The sequence below is a fragment of the Halichoeres trimaculatus genome, unplaced genomic scaffold, assembly GCF_033239565.1.
Source record: "Halichoeres trimaculatus isolate MK-OKI-2021-1 unplaced genomic scaffold, fHalTri1.1 fHalTri1_scaffold_15, whole genome shotgun sequence".
NCBI lineage: Eukaryota > Metazoa > Chordata > Actinopteri > Labriformes > Labridae > Halichoeres > Halichoeres trimaculatus.
This window is the reverse complement of record NW_027437193.1, coordinates 28213081-28235754: the sequence shown is the minus strand read 5'-3', so window position 1 is coordinate 28235754 and position 22674 is coordinate 28213081. Positions and strand designations below refer to the sequence as shown.

The following is a 22674-nucleotide window of genomic DNA, read 5'->3' as shown; positions in this document are numbered from 1 at the left end:
TATATATATATATATATATATATATATATATATATATATATATATATATATATATATATATATATATATATATATATATATATATATATATATATATATATATATATATATATATATATATATATATATATATATATATATATATATATATATGTTTATATATATTTTTTTATTTATTTATTTATTTATTTATATATACACAAATTTACCAGAGCAGGTGTTGGTGCTCATTGGAAATGCAGTTCTATGTATAATATAGTGACTTTAACTTATTTAACTAATTATTATTATTAATAATAATAATAATAATAGGAATAATAATAAGAATAATAATAATGAAACAAGTACTTTAGTCCTTTTAGTATCTACAGCCCAGGGATCCCATGAATCACACTTTACTCAAGCCACAGTGTCCTGCATTTTTACAGTTTATTATAAATAGTAAATAGTGCTGTATTGTACACAAAACTTATTACAACAAAGTTATTTTAAGCAACACAAATGAAAATTATTCAAAAAAGGACACATGTATACTGAACATTGTGTAAGACTTACTGAAGCACAGAAGAGATATAACACTGAAGACACTAAATAAATAAGAAGTGGAACCATTCTTGCAAGTTCCTGCTGAAAACTAATTTATACAGTACATGCAAAAATAACAGAACAAAAAAAAGAAAACATTGAGTATGAATAATGTATGCACCAGCAGAGAATTTTTGGCTTACTGACATCACAGCTACTCTTTTTTTTCATCATTTGATGATTTCCCCTGATTGGTCAATGCACACAACCCAAAATGAATGAGACAGAAAAACAACGAGGGCATATTTCTGAGGTTATAGTCAGGGGCATTTGATCCTTGTTTTTCATTTACATCACATGAGGTATGAATGTATTGCACTTTCTTTGGGTTGCAGTGGTTTCACTATGACTCCACTCCGCCTCTGTCCATGCCTTTCTGCAGGTTTTCCTGGTGTGGTCACATATTCATCACCGATGTCTTTGAAAAAGTCACATCAATGTACAATAAATGCTTTAAGACGCCGTGATGAGGAGACACTCGACAGGGGGACTTACAAAGTCCACCTCAACTTGAGTTTCTGCCACTTATTACAAAAATCAAACACAGAACCTTGAATGTATTTACTCCCCACCCTCTCCTTTTCCTCTTTAAGCGTGGACAATGAATCGTGCTTGGTCCTTGGAGCATGAAGTGACGCACAAGCAAAGTAAAGATTGCCAGGTAACAGGAGAGGCTGCTGCCTTTGGTCCCAATTATTCCATCCAACCCCCCTCCTCCGGCAGCACTACATGCACCTCCATCTCCACTGGTTCCTTCGCTGGAGGAGAAATCTCAACCCCAACCAGCCAACTTCTCTCTCCCCCTTTCTCTCTGGCTGTCCTCGGGGCTAAGGAGGTTTGGCAAAGGCAGCGACTGGGGGGGTTGTTCTCTGGCGATGAATGTCAGGCAGGCTGGGAAGCCTCCTGTTCAGGCCTTGTTGGGGGTTTCATATAATGAAAGGCACCTGAGGAGAGCAGGGACAGAAAGAAAGAGGGTCAAAGAGAGCCTTTGCATTTCATTCAGGTTAAATGAGAGGTGACAGAAAGAGGAGGTGTTTAAGAGCAGGTGAGAGCAGGTGAGAATGGAAACTGGGGTCTGAGGTTAAATAATAAACCTCAGGAAACAGGTGAAGAGCTTTGTGAATCTTCTTGGATTTCTTTGAACTTAATGTGGTTGGTAGACGAAGCCTTAGCCTGGATCTCTGGCTCTGCTCCACTGATCAATAACAACTCTAAATCTGACCTCCAGTGGGACACATGGTTCTAATCCCAGCCTGCCAAGGGCCATAATCGCCCCCTGTTAAAGAGCCTCTTACACACGCATATCCTCACACACACACACAGTATTCACCAAACCCCCAAAAGCTACATGCGGGTCTCTCCCAGGATGGGCTAAATTAATGACATCAAGATGTTGCCACTGATGGCCAAGTCAACATGTGGAAGTGTACCTCAGATCAGCCCCCACAACACACCGCCGCAGCCCAAGCTCCCCCCATCCCTGCTGTCAAACACGCTTAGGGAAGTGGTTCCTTCCTTTCATTTGGGCGGCTATCTCTGTTACACAGGGGTTATTACATGGCTAAGTGAGCTGCGCTGCGGGTTGGACGGCCGAGCTCATCATACAGGGTCGTGAAAGGACAGTGAGTGAAAATGTGTGTGTGGGGATAAGACCCGGACATGCCCCTGCATCTGTACACGTGGACACCATGATGATGATGACGGTAATATAAACTGAGGGGGCCGAGCAACTAGCGCTCTCTAACTTTGTGTAATTTCAGCACCGCGCAGGGTGATTTAAGAAGCTTGCTCATCAGAGGGGAATGTGCATTAACATTTGTTTAAATAAAAGAAGTGGTTTAAATCCTGTTTGAATATGGGCAATTAAAATTAATATGTAGAAATAAAAGATCCCACACAGGCCTCATGTCTTTTTATTCACACAGTAAACTATTTACAACCTATTTATGCAACACTTTGCACACTTTTGTATAAATTATACAGCTTCAGGACTAAGGAAATATACATTGTTTATATTTTATTCATTATTATATTTACTTCCGCCAAGGAGGTTATGTTTTTGGGAGAGTTTGTCTGTTTGTCTGTGAACATAACTCAAAAAGTAATGGATCTTGATGAAATTTTCAGGAAATGTTCAAAATGGGATAACAAAAGACTGATTGGATTTTGGAGGTGATCTGGATCACCGTCTGGATCCAGGACTTTTCTAAAGGATTCTTTATCATTGTGAGATAGGGCTGTTTTCACCGTATGTGTATGTAACTCCATGATAAATGGTCGGATTGCTTTGCAAAACAAAACAAGACAAGGTCACCATAATTTCTGACAGATGTAAAAGTACGATCCAGATCCTGACAATATTCTGGATACTAAGATCGGGAATAATAAATGTGTACTGGGTCATCATAATTTTCGACACTGTCTGGTAACAAATTATGGTACAAACCTGCAACTAACACCAAATTGTAGCAGACAGTCTGCTGAAAGGAAGTATAACATTAAAGTAGGACTAAAGTGTTGGTGATAATCATGATAGGCTTTTTCATATTTTCTATCGTTGTTGTTTTTTTTTCATCTTTTGACCAATATGAGAAAAAGTTTTGACTTAACCAAAAACACAAACTCCTTGTATAAATTATCCTGTGTTTGCAGTGAAACACAGTTTTTGTTGTAATTCTGAGTGAATATGAAATACAAATTAAAAAAAACAGGAAACATCTTATTTTGAGCTTACCTTGCTCTGGCCGTACTGTCCGTACTGATAGGATGGGTGGTGATCCACGGCGTAGGCCGGGGTGGTGTAGGAAGGTGGGCAGTAAGACTGGGTGCTGGGAAGCGTGGGCATACTGGTCAGGCCTGGTAGAGCCTCCAGACGCTGGGAACCATGGCAGCTGGCGGCCATGCCTCCGTTTGGCTCCAGACTTCCAGTCAGCGGAGAGAGCGCAAAGTCACTCTGGGACTGATGAGGGACTCCGGCTGAGTTCAATAGTCCCATAACCTGAGAGAGACAGAGACAGAAACAGCCGGTGAATAAGTCATTCACTATTTTGAATTTTTATCTTCTACCTTATTTAGATTTTCTAACAAAAGCCAAATTCTGAAGTTGCACCATTCAATCATTTTCCACCCAGGTGGGCTGTGAAGTGGGCTCTCTCCTTGTTCCTTGTCAGATGTACATTATTACTGTCTTCCCTCACACATGTGGTTTCCCTTTACTCTGCCTGACTGATGGAGGAGCTGATGCTGGCTAAAGAGCTCAATCCTTCAGCTAACCAGTGCTGTCTGATACATTTATCCTGTCAAATTTATAGATATCAGAGAACATCGTTTTTTTCTTCACGAGATACTAAGAAGATTCTCATGTGTTAAGTTTTAAAGACAAATTAGGGAAAGAAAAAAAACTTTTTATAGAGACGGATAAGTATTCTCTCTTCGGCCTCCCTTAGTCTCACTTTCTCTTGAAGCCTTAAAATCACCGTGTCCCTGTGAGGCCGGGGTGAAGAGGTCAAAGGGTACGTGGGAACAAAGAGCAGGGTGTGTTTATGTATATATGTATGTGTGTGTGTGTGTGTGTGAGCTACCTCTTCTATGTGGGTATTTAACAGTAGGTGTGTGTGCGCAGTGTGTGTAATATAAGCATTTTTTGCTCTGATGTCAGGGTTGAAGGGGTATCGGTGATACATCACGAACAGCTGCATGCAGGTTTGCGTGAGAAGCAAAGTCGTGAACATGTCGAAGAATGAGGTTAAAAGGGAGAACAAGATATATGGTCCATGCTATGAAGAGAATTTTAGTAAAAAGAGAAAAAAAGCAGAAAATAGAAATAAACATGAGTGATGTAAAAACAAGGGATTTCCTATCTGAGAGGGAGCAACCTCGGGTGTCTTTAATGTGCGTAATTTACAGTCTGTCTGTCAGGAGATCTAACCGCACACATCTGTCAAACACATCACTGTGGTCTACCAAAAAACCATCTCACTGATTTATTCCGTAAGGTGTACAAGGCTGTTTAACAAAAAGCATTTTTATGTTTCAGATAAGGACATTTTAAAAGCTGAATCAATCCACCCACAAACACGCTGGTCACAAACTGTACTCATGCTTTGGTTTTCTTTTTAAAGCATCATGGGAAATGTGAAATCCTTGACTAAATGCTTTTCAAAATTGTAATCATGTAGTGATAACAGATTTTTTTCTACTCGCTGCTGTCACATTTTCCTTGTTTCTAGTCATAACTGCTCACAACAACCCCCCTAGTTTAAATTCTATACTCTCAGGCAGCAGCTCCCCAATGGTGTCTGTTTTGAGGTTGTTCCGGGGATTAGGTCTCATGGGGGAGCAAATCCTGGCCGTTCGCTTCCTTGGTGAGAAAGGGTTCCTTTGGTATGCACCAGATCAGCAGTGAGACGCCACAGATCCCACACCACGGGGAAACCACCAGGCTGAGCGAAGCTCGGAATACAGAGCTAACTGCCCAGACAAGAATATCACCTATCTAAAGTAAACTTTATCCATATCCAAACTCCACGGCGCTCTAATGTGACCATATCTGGAGCTAAGTGAACCTCTGAATCTCTTGCTGGATACAGAGTAGTAGATAGAGTAGCTTTTACAGAGCGATCTGGAGTTCAGATAGCCAGATAATTCCAGGGAGGATTTAGCGCAAAATAGACCCAGCTATGTAGCTACTGGAGGAAATTGAAGCCGTAAAGTTTGTTAAGTGCAGAGAGGTCTTCGTGTATTAACCATCAATGTCACAGAATTTAATCAATTCACATTTCCTCCCTCTTAGTGAAGTTAAAATTAGAAAATTAATTCTGTCCCCATCTGAAATAGAGAAAACTGTATCTCAATAAACATTTAAGCTGCTGCAATGAATACATGAATTAAAACAAATTAGTCAACAAAGTGAGTCATTTGCATATATTACACACTTTGTTACCAGGGAGTAGATTACTTCATTCCAATCAATTAGCACACTGGAACGTTCTCTGATTGCAATTCCAGACTGAGAAAACATTCCAGGCACGCCGCCTCCGACGTCCCCACGCAAGATGAGATGTGCGCTCAGAACAGAGCGTCCCCGACGAGGTTAATGCTGAAACCATGCACGGGGCCGCGGCACCTTTGGCCTCTTTATTGGAGGTAAAGTCAGTCTGTGACCCTGTGGGTGTGTGAACGTACAACACAGCCATGCGCTCAATTACAGGAGGAGAGGTCTGCATACCAGTTACACTACAGAAAAGTCATTAGGACGAGTAATTCAGAGTTAGCTCGGGAGGCTAACGACTAAACAGTGAAGGCACTGCAAAAACTGAAATCTCATCAAGTGTTTTTGTCTTATTATTAGTAGAAAATGTCTTTTTAGACTTTAAATGAGCCACATTCACATTGACCAGTTCAGAAAAATGTCTTGTTTCAAGTTATTTAAAGACAGAAATGAGGTGTGAATTGCTTGTAACAAGTGAAAAAATGACAATAAAACAAGACAGAAGTCACTTATATTATGACATTATTACGACATCATTATCTATTAGCAGATTTCTTTACCTATAGCTTGGAACAAGACATTTTCCCTTACTGGTCAGGTTAATGTTGCTCGAATTGAGTATCATAAGACAACTTTAACTTAAAATAAGACAAAATCACTTGATCAGATATCAGTTTGTTTGTTTTTTTGCAGTGAGGTATATGCTGACAGTGTGTATCATGCTTTCTTCGTTCTCTTTCTTTACCTTTAAATTATTAAATAAGCAACAAGTCAATTTGTAATATTAAGTTTTTGGGGAAGAAACAAAAAATTCCTGTCTTTATGTAGAGCTTATAATTCAAAGAAGTGAATTATACCTCCTGCAACAATAACACCTCACTCCACTGACTGACCACTACAAAGATTTCCTTTTTTCAACATATCTGCATCCTTAGGCATCCACATCATTACAAACCTGCCCAAGGCGTTTTTTTATCTATGCCCGACAGGAGTCTGAGACTCTTCTCTCATGGGAATCGCTACCCAGCATGCATTGCATGTGGGCCTGCCACCCTTTGTGGAGCTTAAAAGCTCGTTTTCCGCCTGTTAGTCCATCTTCTGGGCCGGTGGGGAGCCACTGATGGACACTGATGACTGTGTAATCGACCATAATTGTCTTTTCAGTTTTGATTTGTGTCATCATGCGACGTCCATACATTCGTCCTCATGTCTGGTCCCTTTTCCCCCTCCCTGAAGACTGATGTCTGCCACATTTTCAGTTCATCAAACAACCCCGTCAGAATAAACAAAAATGGAAAGCTACCGTATTTCTGGGCCTGACAAGGTTTCATCAGTGTCACTCAACAACACTTCCTGGTTTGTGCAGAGAGAAGTGTTTTTGTTTGTGTTAAAATGCGCCATGATTGACCTTGATCGTCCTGTTTCCTGGTATAATTACATTTGTGAATAAGTTGTGAGTTGTTTAAGACAGATGTATCCACTTTGGTGTGCACACAAACTGAAGATGTTCACACAATTTTCTGGTTTATAGGTAACACTTAAATTTTCATTGGGGCGGATTTCTGCATTTCCAGAGACAGTTTTTCCTTGCCCCTGTTTCTTAGTCCTTGCTAAAATGACAACACAGAGGTACATGGTCGTAGTTTTCTTACTAAAACTGGATTGAAAAAGGAAGCAGTCTCAAACCTGTGGCGAGAGGCTGTTGCTAATGGCCGGGTTGACAGCGTTGGCGTGCCCCGTCGGTGCAACAAAGCTGTCCGAGTACCCTGAGAAGCCATGGCGTCCAGAGGCGAGGCAGTAAGCAGAGCCTCCATCCTGGGAACCAGCAGACGAACTGAGCCCACTTTGGTGCACGGAGGTTGGGGGCAGGGGCTGCGGTCTGTGGACAGTGCTGGGCTGCTCAGATGCTGCTGAAGACAAAACAAACAATGTAAACTTACAAGCATTGTAATGAAAGGTCTGACTGACCATAGGAGTTTGTGACTGACTCTATGAAGTTAACATATTATCATACTAGTTGGTGTATTTTAAGGCTTACACATACAGAATTGTGAAGTTTGGATGCTGTCACTGATTTAGTTATTTTTGTTTTTTTGTGATTTCCTATTTTTGAAGTGTAACATGGGCCCCTTTTTTGTTTTTGTTGTATCTGTTGTTCTACTACAACTGTTGTGTATTTTGTTATGGGTATATACGAGTATGTATTTGTACATGTATACATATGTATGCATGTATATGTATGTGGATATATGTGTGTAAATGTATACCATTTATATACCATATAAGAAATCAATAAAGATATTTTTAAAAAATAAAACAAGATTAATTACATTTTAATTTATTTTTTAAATACTAAACTATGATCCACTATTGGCCTTTCAGAGTTGAAACAACTGTTTAAGCTCTGTTAACACAACTACTGACAGCTTTTTAATCTTTAATGCAGCTTTTCTTTGCATTTCAATTGAATATGTGCCTAAATCTGCAGAAAAATTGTATATGTTCCCATATTTTGTGACATTTTGTGAGCTTGTGGATTTAGGAATAGCCACAGTAATGTTCAGAGAATACAATAACATGGTACCAGATGGTATCTAATGGTATTTTAAGATGAGAGAGTGTGAGTATGAACTGAGAGGGAGTTGTATGTTTGCAAAAATAAAGAGCAGAACAAATGTTAAACTAAGATGTGTTTCATTGTATGGAGTTAGTTTGTGGAATAGATTAGACACAGAAATGAAAGAATGTCAAACATATGGAAAGTTTAAGAAATTATTCAAACAAAAGATAATTGTAAAATACATAAATGGGGTGTGAAATCATATCATGTCCAAGATTTTTGGATAGACAAAGGGTCTATGTATGATGACTGAGTGTTAAGTTATGTTTACCTTAATGTTCTGTATAAGTATATTGGAAGCTGAGTAGAAGATGGGTTGATAAGGGGAAGGTGAAATAAGCAATGGCTTCAGCCCACATCTTTTTTGGTCTTGTTTTGTTATTTGTGTTATATGTTGATTTTCTTTCTTAACTCCACATTTGTTTATTTTCTCTTCATTTTGCATATGAGTCTTTATGTTCTAAGTTTAAAGCCATCTCAATCAAAAATAGACAAGCTCTGCTCCTGCCCAACAGGTGTTGCGATAAGCCTACCTTGAGCGATGGAAGTTGGGGTGTACGGGCTGTCAGAGAGCTGGTACGGCTGCAGGCCTGACATGGCGGAGGGAGGAAAACCACCAGGGATGAGGTGGTTGAACGCCATCAGTTGACTTGCGCCTGCCTGCTTCCTCCACCTGGCTCTTCTGTTGCTGAACCATACCTGGATGACGGGCAGAGGAAGAAGAGAAATCTTTGCGGTGAGTCGACACAGTGAGCTGACTTGTACGGTCGTTTGTGTGCGTGTGCGAGGCCTCTCGCAGCCTTTACAGGCAGCTGCACTGATACAGATCTTAACATCTGGAGTGAAAGCATACACATTACATCTTTGTGTGCTACTGCATGTCACTGGGTTTACAGGGTAACGCCAGAGGGCTGGTGCAGCACTTAAAGACTAATTTAGAACACTAAGTCAAGCATGTTTTTAGGAATCTTTTCTTAGAAGAGTCCGACAAAAAGACTAAATCAGGAACCCGTCTCCATACACAGTGGGTTCAGTGTGTCCGTGTTTGTGTATGTGAAGGAGGGGTCAGACATGACACTGAGTCTAATTGCTCTAAGGAATGTGTGGCAACATCCCTGGGCAATGTGATACCCACGTGACATGTTTCAGTGACAGGCCGACACACACTCCTCTGTGACGTTTTTATTTTGAAGAGCGTGTCCGCGCATGGTGTTTCTAACCTGAACCCGGGCCTCTGTCAGCTTGGCCCGCTGAGCCAGCTCCTCCCGTGTGTAGATGTCTGGGTAGTGTGTGCGTTCGAAGGCTCTTTCCAGCTCCTCCAGTTGCTCTGCTGTGAAGGTGGTGCGGCTGCGGCGCTGCTTCCTCTTCAGGGGAAGGCCTGGCTCTGAGTCCACGTCGGACCCCTCGTCTGAGTGACTCGCTGCGATTGCAAAAAAACAAGGAATGTCTCACTCCACAAATCAAAGGCTGGAGCTAAGAAGGCTGGGATGCAACAGATAGATCTGAGACAAAAGATTCTGCTGAGAGCAACACATGGTGCAGAGTAACTTTAAATTGTGTCCTTAAACTCCTCAGTGGTTCCTGGGGGGATCAAATGCCAGAAGCTGCTTGAACATGGATTAAAAAGGACTAGATCCCTTCAGGGCAGCTATTCCCTGGGACACTCTGTCTCTCCCGGTCTTAGCCATGCTGTGTGCTGTGCTGATAGGGTCCCTTGGTGCCTTTTTGCAGGTGCTTCTTAATCTGTTTGTTCAGTTGAGGGCAGGAGAGAGCAACTGAGTGACTGGGAGCCAGCTATTGGGATCTAATTCAGCAGAAGAAGGGAATCAATGCAGACGGGAGACCAGAGACAGAGACTATGGCTACATTTTGGGGGGAGGTTACCCGTCTATTAAATAATGATTAGGCTCCACAAGCTAGCGTGACAGCCTGCCATTGTGCACCATTACACGTCTCCAATCCCCCAATCTTTTTCTCAGTCATACGCACACTCACAAACATGCATCTGCTGCCTCTGGCAATGCGCTTTCACTCAATGAACGCAGGCCGTGACAATGTCCCCAACACAGATGGACACAAGATAGAAGGAGCTGGAATCCACTCCCAAATCCAACCCCAGAGAGACCTCTTAAAGCTCATGAGGAGGGTTCACTGCACCTTTTTGACACTCAGACTTTATGAGCTCCCAACATCCAAACAGAGAGTGAACAGAAGCAGCACAGACAGGTGTAAGGAGCAGAAAGACCGCTCACTCTGCCCTGCAGATTTAAAGCTTTAATTAAAAAAGTGCCAAGTCAGACATGGAGGGAGGGGGTAAGCAGGGATCTCCCTTTGCCTCTGGAGCCTCAGGAGCCAAGCAGGAAATGTTTGTGCCGGTTGCCAGTGTGTGTCTGACCAGGCATTACACACGGATTTGCTCCCTGGGATGCCTGTGTGCTCGAGGGCCGCAGTCACACAAGACTCTGATTCCAGGAGGAGCTCTTTATTACATCTGAACCAAGGGCGCCACGCTGGCATGGAGGCTCACAGAGGATTGGCTGGAGTCTCTAATACTTGTGGAACACAGAAGTTTTGTGAGTTTGGGAGAAAGTCGGTCTAGTTAAGGACAAGGCCTGAGATGAGTTAGAGGAAATTTTGTCACACAGCAGGAGGAGAAGGGACAAATACAACATGGTTCATCCACTCTGAAAAGTCTTAATTCTTATTTTTTTAGATGAATTAATGCTGCCAATGACCAATGACAGATTATCCAAAATATACAAAGATGTGAGCCCTCACTGTTGAGATGTAACCAGTCACCTGCAAACTGTACTCATATGTTTTGGTCTTTCCCATCTCCACCACCTTTTGGGAAAATATTTTTGACACACTTTCAGCAATATGTAGCACTATGATAGACCCTCACCCATTTCAATGCATTGCTTATTCGGTGTCCCCTCCCCAGCCTTACACTTGGCCAAATCAAAGAAAAACCTTATAATCTTTGTAACTTTGTTAGCAAGATGGCTAATTTTGCTCTTCCTTCTTATGAAAACTGGAATTATTTTATACTAAGTTGTGTTAAGTTGAGGAAAATCAGATTTTAAGAGGGTCTTTAAACGGATTTAACGCAATGTGGTCCCCCTTCTTTTCTTATGTAAGACAATTACATTTCCCCGCAGTTCCAAACTGATTAACATGCTTATATGTATGTATGCGTATGTGTGTATGTATATGTATGTGTGTATATGAATGTATACTTTTTTTCTCAGATACTTGTGTGTTAGACTTTTTTATGTTTATATATATATACATAAATTTGCATCTCTGCACTTGTCCACTTCGTCTCACCCCTGCCTGTACAAGAGGAAGGATTTGGGAGGATTTGAAGTTCTAGAGACTGCAGTATGTTTTTCCTTTCTTTTACTTCTTATTATTGGTTGTGTGTATAATTTATTTAGTTATTTATGTTTTTTTGTCCTATTTTTTCTTTATTCTGTTTTTTTTTGTTGTTGTTCTTTTTTTAATTGATTAATAAATTATTTTAATTTATTTATTACTTTCAACATATATCATGTTTTCTATATGAAAATCACAAGCACAGTTGTTGTAATTATTGTGCATCTTGAAAATCTCAACTGAAAAAAAAATCTAAAAAAAAAAAAAGATGTAAAAAAAAAAAAAAAAAACCAAGATAAACAAACATTAAGAAGAAGACTCAAAGTATCATTCATTATCAATACTATTTTAGTGACAGAGAGGGAAAAAAGAAAGACAGACAGCGGAGAACCAATGACGAGGCAGAAATGAAAAAGATTCCTGAGGGAGGGAGAGGAGCTCATAAAACCCTGAGGAGAAAGCTCCCCATTGGCACTGTAACTCATGTTAACTACAGGGTGGGGGTGGATCCCTCTCTTCTTTCTGCCCTCTTCATTTCTATCTCTCTTTTTCCCTCCCTCGTTTTTTTTTTTTATTATTAGTTAGAACAGAGAAAACACTCCGTCACAGACTCTCCTTTAATGGCACATGACAGTGTTGCTTTTGTCATCCTCCAGCTCGCGCTTTTTCTCCTGCTCTCTTCCTCTCACTCTTCTCTGTCTTCTTCTCCCCTTTTTTTTTTTTTTTTTTTGGAAGTGATGTGGTCGAGCCTTTGTATCAGAGCAGGGAAAAGCCTGTGGCAGGGCTCTATTGGGCCGATTACCACGCTCCATCTGTAGGAGCCATCAGGGACGCCCGGGCCTGCATTCAGGGGCCTGTCACCTGCCCAGCAGGGGAGTAGGCGGGGGCTGGAGGAGGGGAGGCTGCAGGGCCAGGGGCTGAGTGGGGGAATGAAGGGTGGGAGGAAAGGGATGGGGAGGGGGCACAAAAGGGGTCCAAGGAAGGACCATTGGGGGCTTCGGAGGGGCACAGCAGGGGAGCACCCCTTCATCCCCTCCCTTCATGGCCTGAGGGGCACCAAGGGAGGGGGGGGAGGAGGGGTGAAGAGGTTGACATGGAGAGGAGATGAGAGGCTGAAGGCACCTGAAGAGGAAGATGCTGGGGACAGGGTGCAGGGGGGTGCTGGTCATTCTTAAAAAAAAAAAAAAAAAAAGCTGTCCTGTCCCTTCCAACTTTTCCATTCAACCACTGCTGCATCCACATCTTTGACATTTCTAAAAAAGGCTCAACGCCACCGCTATGGATTGATTTTGAGGCCCGCTGATGCAGAAGCGGCCTCAGAGAGCGTTGTTCCCACACATTCCCAGCAACCGACAGCAGAAGAGGATACGAATGCCCACAAAGGAAGGCCTCGACCTCCTAACTTAAACACCCAAATCAAATTTTACGCTGCAGCTAAAGCGCCAGGGAGCTGAAAACACTCCATAGCCGCTCGCTGTTTGGCTGCGGCTGCAACAAGAATCTTCATATAAAGATAGATTATTATCCCTGAAGCGGAAATTGGGGCTGCTGCAGAATCATTTATGAAGCAGAGGTTTCAAAACAAAGCAAGATGTAGGTTAATAAACTCATCAGATGATAGATAAGCCAGCAGAGATGATTTATTTTAAGTAGTTTGGAGGGAGATATTTAGCTCTCTTTAGGGGAGAAGAATAATCAACAAGTGGATTCAACAGGTTCCTTTTGAGTGTTTAAAAAGATAACTGGTATGTTTAAACAAACACACACACACACACACACACACACACACACACACACACACTTTAGTCAGTAAAGAATAGGGCTGCAGACAAGATAAACTGAACCATTTATCGATCCAAAGGAGAGACTGACAGGCAGGGAAGATCAACTCCAGCAGGTCACAGATGTGAACCTGGGGGACGTCCAGTTGCATTAGCTTCACCTGCAGCCACGGTGCCTCTCGCTGGCCAAAAATACCCAGAGACGACTCCAACTGCAAGAGTAAAGACTGCTCTTGTTTACCGCGCAGCCTACATCGGCCAGGACTCGCCTCTGCCAAGCATTCATCCCCCTCTCATCCGTGCAGGAGATGCTAATATGAAGAGACATGCAGAGACGCACACGTCCGCGTATGAGCATACGTAAAAACCCATTCATGCATTCACAGGGGATGGAAAAGGGGAAAAAAATGGATGAGCTGAAAAGATGAACAGAAAGTGCAAGAAGTGGTTAAAAAAAGGAGGAGGAATTATGTGGAGCAGGAGGAAGGATGGAGGAGAGGAGAGAAAGGGGAAGAGAAGTGCAGCATATGGGGCCGTTTACAGCCTGGTCTTGCGAGGGGTTGGCTTGCCCTTCCTCCAGTGGCTGTTAATAGAGAAAGTAATTGAGCTGGTGACATGTGTTTGCAACAGAAAACAAAGGGCAGAAGAGACAAATGAACTAGTTATTTGCCCAGGGAAGTAGATCTGGGCCCTTTCAGGCCAGAGTGCATAGTGTGAGCCAGGGCCACTGAATAAAATAGTGCCACGCCACATAGGGCCAGAGCGAGCAGATGCACCGAGGGAAAAGAATAGTTAACTGACAGCTTATGGGCTCAGCTGGGGTTAACAGTTAAGGGAAAAATGGGAGTGAGTGGGCTGCTCACTTGACTTGCTAAAGAGCCCCCAGGAACCAGCAGCTGCCTGGGAAAAGAGGGGGGCAACGAGAGAGAAGAGAGAAGACGGAGAGACACGATGACAGGATGGATGGAAAAAATTGGAGTGAATGAGCGCAGGAGGTTGGCACTTAACGGACAAAGAAATAGCCGGCGATATGACTTTGAAAGATGTATCTCTGTCTAATATTGGTGGGGTGACAAAAAGGCACAAATGGCCCTTCATGCCTATTATGTGTGCCCAGTGTGCGGTGGTTATTATTTAGTTCCACCGTGGTGTGGTTAGGTGACAGTTTCACGGTGGCATTTCCACCCTCGGGGCAAGGACAAAGCAACGGCACAGAGCCCACGCAGGGACGAAGCAACAGGCCGGTCTGCTGCACGTTCCAGTCAAATGGAGAGCAACAAGCAGAGATCCACCTCAGGAAAAAAAAACACTCAGGCCAGACTTAAAACCAGCTCTCTCCTGAAATAACTGCAAAAAGCACTTTAAAGTCAACCTCACTTGGAGAGCATAAGAATGGACTCCCTGATGGGATGTTAGGGAGCCAGTCATTTGTCATCTTTACCTAAACATTATCGTAACCTCCTTTTCCTGAGGCCTGATAGTTTTAACAGTCAAGTGACCCCAGGTTAGCCCCTGACCTTTTCACAACTACTGCGCAGCACTGCGCTGAAAACAACGGGCACATCACTGACCCCGCAACAAAACTTCACAGGCACTCAAACAGAAAGAGGAGCCATCATCACATTCCTCAGACACTGTTTTCAGACCCATTAAAAGCACTTCTCCAGGTTTTATTGGCTCTGGACTAAAGTTAGTGCTGATTTTTAGAAATGTAGGATAAACAATGCAACTTTTTGTGCTTTTTTTTAAGTGAAGTTTTATTTCACAGAGAGGAAAAAAGGACATTAATCAAAACAGCTGCAGGGTAGTGCTGGCATGTCTATAATGTGCAATGTGCTGGACCAAACAGCTCCACAAAAAGTGAGGCTAAACAAAGTTAAGTGATTGACAACGCTGTCTGGCTTTACTCAATTAACTATCCCATTGTGCTCCTCTTTGCAGAGCCCCCGCGCCCCCGACCCTTTTCTCTCCACACTCCTTTATCCTCCCCATCACAGAGTTTTGCTTGGCTAATACTTCCAAGGAAATAGAGAGTTCTTTTTCTGCCGGGGCTCCTCTCCTTGACCTTCTATTGCTCACTGCTTCTCTTTCACTCACTTCACAGTGTCTCTGGGGTTAGCAGGGAGAATGTGGAGAGTACATCAGCGGCAAGGGGCCGGCTCGGGGCAGGACCCCGGCCTATTACTTCAAAGTTGGCCTGCATTCATTAATTGTCCTTTGAATTAATATTGGGGGATCACAATGCGGGTGCCAACTGAGAAAGAGGCTTTAATGAAGCATAGAGTTGGTATTCAGTTGCAGATCAGCCAGTGTGGATTTTTTCTTCCTTTTTCTTAAGGATGAGAGAGACTTTGGAAACAAATCAACATCGGAGTAAAAGTGTTGAGCAGTGATATTTGGAAACAGTGTGTCTAACTGTTCAGAAAGCTGTTGGGCTTGAACTTTGGTCTACTTCTACTACTAGCATTATAAACACCATTAACAGAGGCTAACGTGGAGTGAGGCCCGCTTATAAATTTGTCCATTATCCAGCCCTGAGAGCAAAATGGAAATGTGGCTATAGCAGACATTCCTTGGGGTTGCACATTGAGACCTTCTGTCTCTTGTATCGGTCTCCTCTACACCGCCAATTTTTAACTCATTCCCTGTGGAAATGCAACAAAAGACACAAAAATTCAACATCTCTATCTCAGTTTACAGTCGTTGGTCACGGACATGCCGATGTGTCTCTTTTCCTCGCCACGTGAGAGGGAAATCAATGTTTTTACTCTCAGATTTCTCTTGGGGACATTGGTTTTGAACTCAAAAATTGGATTAGACGACTGTTGGTGGTAGTTCGCTGTAGCTCAAATTATATTTGCGCATCAAAGTTTCTTGCTATCCTATATCAGTGCTGTAAAGTTTCTGAATCATGAACGCAAATATGATCCGTGCTTGATCCTTCAATTTCCATCCTGCCAAAGTCACAGGGAGCCAGTAACCCACTTTATTTACACAAACAAAGTCCCACTCAGCTCCTTCGACAAAAGCAGCTAAATCTTTCATGTTTTGTCAGCACTTGATTCCTCCTGTCCCTCTGGCTATTTGCCTGCCCGTGGACAATGGAGGCAGGAGAATGGCAGCAGATTGTTGGAATGCACCTCAATGAAACCAATTATTACATGTTGACTGCGTTCACCATGGCACATTTGAAAGAACTGGCCTCATTCAATTTGGCACCGCAGGACTCCCTTTAAAGAAAAGTTATCCCTTTGACTGTTTGTATTTCTGAGCTTTTCTTTTTCTCCTCCATCTTTTCTCCCTCTTCACCCCCACAGCCGTAAATGAATCCTGCAAGAGTGGCTGCTCCTCTTTCATGACTTTGGCTACTTTAATTAGTTAAATGAGGCTAAAGTGCTGACATTAATAAAGAGGCTGAAGGATGCTATCAATTAATTCAGAGACACCTTTAAACGAAACATATCTTGGCACCATTTTACAACTTAAAGTAACTCCCAGAATTAATTTTGTTTTATTTTCTTGTGTTTTATGTTCAAATTTGATAAAACACTAGCATCTTATCTGTATTCCTCACCCTTGAATAAATTGCACCAACATAACTCAGCAGTACAGGGGATGTAAACAACCCAGCATCAGATTTATCCCAGCAAACATCCCTTTCCCACAATCCTCCAGCCACTTGCTAATGCCATGCAGACCTGAGGCTGCCCAGTGTACTTTATCCCACAAACCTTAGCAGTCCCTTTTCCCAGACAAATAAATCTAAATGAGTCAGCTTTGATCTCCGCACTTAAGGAAAGCCAACAATAGTGGTAGAGGAGAAAGGGGCAGAGAGCAACAGGCCTCTCTCCAGCACAACAATAGCCTCTGCAAACACCTACTTAATCAATATTTGGCCAGAAGACACTCTCTCAGTCCTCGAAGCAGCCTTTTCACATTCTAATGAAGAGCTATAAAAGAGAAAAACAACAACTACTTCCACAAAGAGACGCAAGAATGAAATAGTGCGTCCTGTATATCAATGGGGGAAAGTTCCCTCAGAGCTGTTTGCATATAGGATGTTACCTGTTTGATGTTTTTGAAATAAATGTTTATCTTAAAAAAAAAAAAAAAAAAAAGTTATATCAGCCTAGAAGAAAAAATAAAACACATAACTGAAATTATATTTAAATTGTCAAATGATTTCTAACAGTGGATGCTTAAAAAATGCTAAAATTCAAGGTTTTGTATAATAAAATGAAACTTTTGGAAAAAAAAAAAAAAAGGATGCCATTCTGATCCATTCAGTAAGTGACAATTAACCCTTATTTATTTATTTATTTATTTATTTATTTATTTACTTATTTATTTTACAACTAGGCTTACATCAATCTGAATTTTCCTCCCTACTTTTCAGTAGTATTCTTCTACTCGTTATTTGTAAAAACAAGTTTTGCTTCTTGCATGGCCTGGAAGGAGCAGAGGGAAGTACCCGCATGAATGTGTGCGCCCTGGGCGGAGAGGAAAGGGGCGGATTTTTGTCTAAGATGAAAGTGGGACGAAAGAAAAGGTTTGGATTTAATCTAGTGGAGAGAAGAAGGGAGAGAGAAGGGTTTTCCTCCGTTCACTGGCTGGAGGCGTCACGCTCACATGGCCAAAGACTGTGCACAAAAGCTCCGTGCGTAAAAAAGTAACGGCGCCGTTCTATTCAATTACGCAAGGCTGACGTGATTTTTCTTACACATTTTATCTTGGAAATAAAAATAATCCTAATCTCAGCTGTTAAACGAGTAAACTATGCTGATTGAAAATGTATTTTTGAACAATCTATTCGCTTCTAAAACCAAACAGACCTAGAACAACTGATACAAGGAATAAGTCTGCGAGTGTGACTTTCCAAAACACTTTCACTTTTTCAGAAGTCAATAATTAACTACAGACAGCATTATGTCTCCAACAGCAACCTTCCACTTTACGGCAACACGCCTCACAGCCCAACAGGTCGTAAATCAACAGGTGTTTGCATAAACACTGCGCCTTTTCTCTTCTTTTCTCTCTGAATGACAAACTGTAAGCTTTGGAGCGAAAATTTAAACGTATTGGCACTTTTTGAGCTGTCTATAAACGCGGTCGCTCAGGGCCCATTGGTGTCCCTGAATAATTCATCGCTCATTGCGGGTTCATAATGTCTTCTCGCGGCCTTTTGTCAGCGTCCCTTTTTTTTCTCCCTTTCTTTGCCCGGTTTTGAAAGGCGCTGGCGTCTTTTTGTACACCACTGAGCCGCTCTAACCGGAGTTTGGCTTTTGTGCTCGTCAAACTGAGGTGTGATTTTCAATAGACTCTCTCTGCTTTGTTCGCTGAAGTTCATCCTCAAGTGTCCGATTGTGCGTAAAAACAAAGTTTATCGGGCTTGGAGGGTGGACAAATGTTTGCTTATCCACTTCATAAAAAAATCCCTGCATTAGTTAGGAGTCAAAAGCCTTTACGCATGCGTCTGACACATGACACTTTAATTTCATAACTTTTTTGTTTGCAAAGCTTATTTAAAATTGTTTTTTAAAAATGGTTTGATACATTAGAGTAACATCTATTTAAAGGTAACTTTTAGTGTTTCCATTGACTGGATCAGGGGTTTTTTCTTCTCATCCATTCATTCTTGCAGCATCTTTGAGTGGTTTGTAAAACACACAGCACATTTTCACTTCAAACAAAATCATAACTCACATCTGTCTCCCAGAATGCCATCGATGCTGTGTTTTGTTCGTGGCTCGCTGTCCTCCATCTCCCTCTTCACCACATCATCGTCATCCTCGTCATCATCACCAACTCCGCCGAATTTAGAGCGCATGATGCGACTGATTGCGCTCACTTTGGAAAAAAAAAAAAAAAGAAAACTTAAATTTATCTTTTTAGCTTATTTTGATAAAAGTTACACAATAACAAAACGTGTTTTGTGTTAACACCTATATTATTTACTTAATTTAAAAGAGTATAAGTTAATCGAATTTAAAATACAGTTTACATTATAAGTTTTTTCATATTGCTAGTATGTATGTAGGCCACATCTAAGGCCCAGAAAGTTCCCCCACCTGAGGGAACGTTGTTCCTGTCGCAGATTCCATCTTTCAGTAATTTGTCCCTGATCTCCCAGCTGAACATGCCCGGGTTCTCCCTCTTGTACTCCTCGATTTTTTTGTCCACTTCTGGAGAAGAAGTTTGCTGTGATGCAGGAAAGATGAGAGAACAGTAAAACACATGAGTAATCTTTAACTTTCAAGGCCTTCAGTGGACTGGCAAGACAGAAAAGTTTTATTCATAAAGTATTTTTCAAAGTGTCTGAAGTCAAACTTCAAGGTGTAAATAATTCCTGAGGACAGATGAGAAAAATGTCTTCTTGCTCTTCATAATAATAACGAACTCCTAGAAAATTCAGCCAGATTTCATTCATGTTTCTAGCCTTTCATATTAGATTTTCCGTGGGGTGAAACTCACCGTATTAGTTGGAATAATTCAAAATATCCACTTGGCTTTTTCCTGCTGAATTTCACAAACACTTCCCTCACTTTTATTTCCGTTAATGTACAGAAATCATCTGTATACCCCCCTCACCTTTGGCTTGCTGCCTCCGATGGCTCCTGGCCTGATGGAGCCTGTCTCCTGGTACCGGCACAGGATTTTGGACACGCAGCCGTGTGACACGCGCAGCTGGCGGGAGATGACGCACGGACGGACACCGTGATGGGCCATCTCAACGATTTTATGTCGGATGTGGTTGGGGAGAGGTCTGCCGTTTATGAAGACTCCACCGAGCTGGTTAACCCGACCCTGTCCTAACGGAGTGGATACTGGACAGGAAAGCATGGGATGTATTAGTTACTGTTACATTTATTACCTCAAATCAAACTGCAGACTTTGTATTCTTCTTTATTGTACTTTCTGTATTATTTATTTATTTTAAATAAATTCCAGAAAAATAAGAAGTTTTTTAAGAGTAAAAAACACCTTTTCCAACATCTGCAAGATCTTCACAAGTTCAATTCAATATTTAAAATTCCGATTGGTTATTACTAGTATGCTCATCAAAAAAAATCTTATGGATTTTTTGTGCATCCAGCAGCTAAAAGTTTTGACTTTCTTTTTTTTTTAAAGAAGACAATATTTTGATAGCTGCACTGGAAAGCTAAATGTCAAAATGCCTCATCTAATCGTTGCGATATGCTGGTATTTGCAAAACATCATGAAAACAACAACCAAGCGAAAGTAGCCTATGAAGTTGGGAAAGGCTGAAGTTTATCAAATTTACAAAACAAATAAAAAGTTACACAGCGGAATGAAATGTCGCATCTAAAAATGAACACTGAACCCCGGGTGTTTCTTTCACGATGTTTTCTTAACTGTTGAAATAAGAATTAATTTAGGATACAAAAAAGAGTTTTAAAAAAAACTTAGACTGCATGTTATTTAAGGATTTGGGGTCATTTTAAGATAGATCTCAAGCCCCTCTCTTTAGTTCCGCAAACGTTTGAGTTTCGACTTTCTCGCAGCAACTGGTGTGTGTCCTACCTTCCAGGGAGTACCCTCCTCGGGGATAGTTCTGGTGAGGAGTCGGTCTCATCATTCTCGGTAAGCCTCCTGCTAACGCTGTCATGATCCCTGACCCTGTGTCAGGTAACTCTTTCTGACACAGCCTGTCCTCGTCGCTCGTAATCCCACCAAATAACTTTTGTTTGTTGGGAGATATCGCAGCACAGCCTGGTTCCTCTGAGTAACAGGTTGGCTCCTCAGAGTAGTAGCAGTTGCTATTGTTGTTGTTGTTGTAGACGTGTATCCAGAAGTCAGTGTTGAGCTGAGGTGAGAGTGCTGAAGAAAATACAGGTCGCTGGCATTCCTGTGAGGACTGAGAGGATGTTTTGGGAGGATTGATGGAAGTCAAACATTTTATCTGTGCTTGCTGTCCCCCTCTCAGTCCGCGATAAGCCCTCTGATTGGTCAGAGACCCGGACGTTTAGGGGCTACAGGGGCTCTGTGATTGGACAGCACGAGCTAGCTTGTGTCTGTGTTGACCTCACGAGGTCAGCTCGTCGTGTCACAAACCTCTGCTGCTGCGCAATAAAACTTTTCGCTAAATGTTAAAACTTTTTTGAATAAGCAAAAAATATTCGCGGGCCTACACATAAGACTGACCATACTGAGCACTGTTTACAATACAGTAGGCCTACTCATTGTTTCAAATCAGGTCGGACTGAGCGCGTAGTGATGGAAAAAGTCAATATAAACGGAGCTCTAACAGACAGTGATGCTCTGGCTGCATACAGTAAAACATTTTAGAATATGTAACAAACAGAAATCTGCCTGGGGCTCTTTAATGATGTGAAAACAAGATGTTGCACAACCAGCAAAAGTTTCATAGCCTACACAACTTTAACATTCAAATGGCAAATACTGCTCTTCAAACATCCTGCTTTCTTATTTTTACAGAATACACTGCTTTGACACAGCCACTTAAATAACTTCACAAATATCGGTACAAAATAAACCCCCCTTTGACAAAATGATCAGTAAGATTTCAGATTTTCTGCACGGTAAAAAGTGAAATACCGTATGTTTGTGCCATGTTATAACAGAGCACTCGTTATGACTCAGTGGGGCCTGCAGGTGAACATAGTGCGCACACAAACTTTTGCGCATTAAGGCTGTTTCACTGAATGTTCAGTGTTAAATAGAAAAAGGGTTTATTGTGCTGTTGAAAGTTTTATCGTCGAACGAGATGAAAAAGGAACAGAAAGTATCCCAAAATTATTATTATTATTATTATTATTATTATTATTATTATTATTATTATTATTATTATTACTATTATTTTCTTTTTTTAATAGTATCTACTGAACATCCAACTTTGCTAGAAGAGGTCATAGGCATACAAGTAACTGATTATAAATCAAATATTAAAATATATTGTTTTTATTGTATCAATTAAAATTAAAAGAAAGTAGCTAAGTGGAATTACTCATGTCATAAATGTTTGAGCCACTTGTCTACAGTTAGATAATGCTGTTTTACTTATGAAACGATCCAGTGATCTGACACAGTAAACAATAATTTGAACAATATAAAAGGCAGTACAAATATCACTAATAGACTGAAAACATTTTTGTGAATCAAAGATTAAAAACCTTTGCATAAAGTTTCAAGTTTCGATGCATTTTGGCTTGTGAATTTTAGTGTGGATGGAGAGGAGTCTTTACAGGTCCTTTCTTCTTTTTCTTTTTCTTTTTTCTTTTTCATCATCTTCTTCTCCTTTTTACGTGTTCACCCTTCTCAGCCCACGCAAAAGCTGTGCA

At 41.4% G+C, this 22674-nt stretch overlaps 1 protein-coding gene across 2 annotated transcripts; it reads right to left on the bottom strand.

Annotated features, from left to right (window-relative positions):
- Positions 1–566: 566 nt before the first annotated feature.
- pax3a (paired box 3a) lies at positions 567–21323 on the bottom strand. 2 transcript variants are annotated; one of them, XM_074689026.1, is made up of 9 exons: positions 20897–21323; positions 19943–20178; positions 19423–19552; positions 19058–19201; positions 9416–9615; positions 8729–8894; positions 7262–7482; positions 3320–3583; positions 567–1529 (listed from the first exon to the last, which is right to left on the bottom strand). In XM_074689026.1, exons 1-9 carry the CDS (start codon positions 20979–20981, stop codon positions 1512–1514), a joined length of 1464 nt encoding a protein of 487 aa, XP_074545127.1. In that variant the 5' UTR covers positions 20982–21323; the 3' UTR covers positions 567–1511. The 2 variants fall into 2 exon arrangements, with proteins under 2 accessions (XP_074545127.1, XP_074545129.1); XM_074689028.1 differs by having other exon boundaries at positions 7262–7485; positions 20897–21299.
- Positions 21324–22674: the final 1351 nt, after the last annotated feature.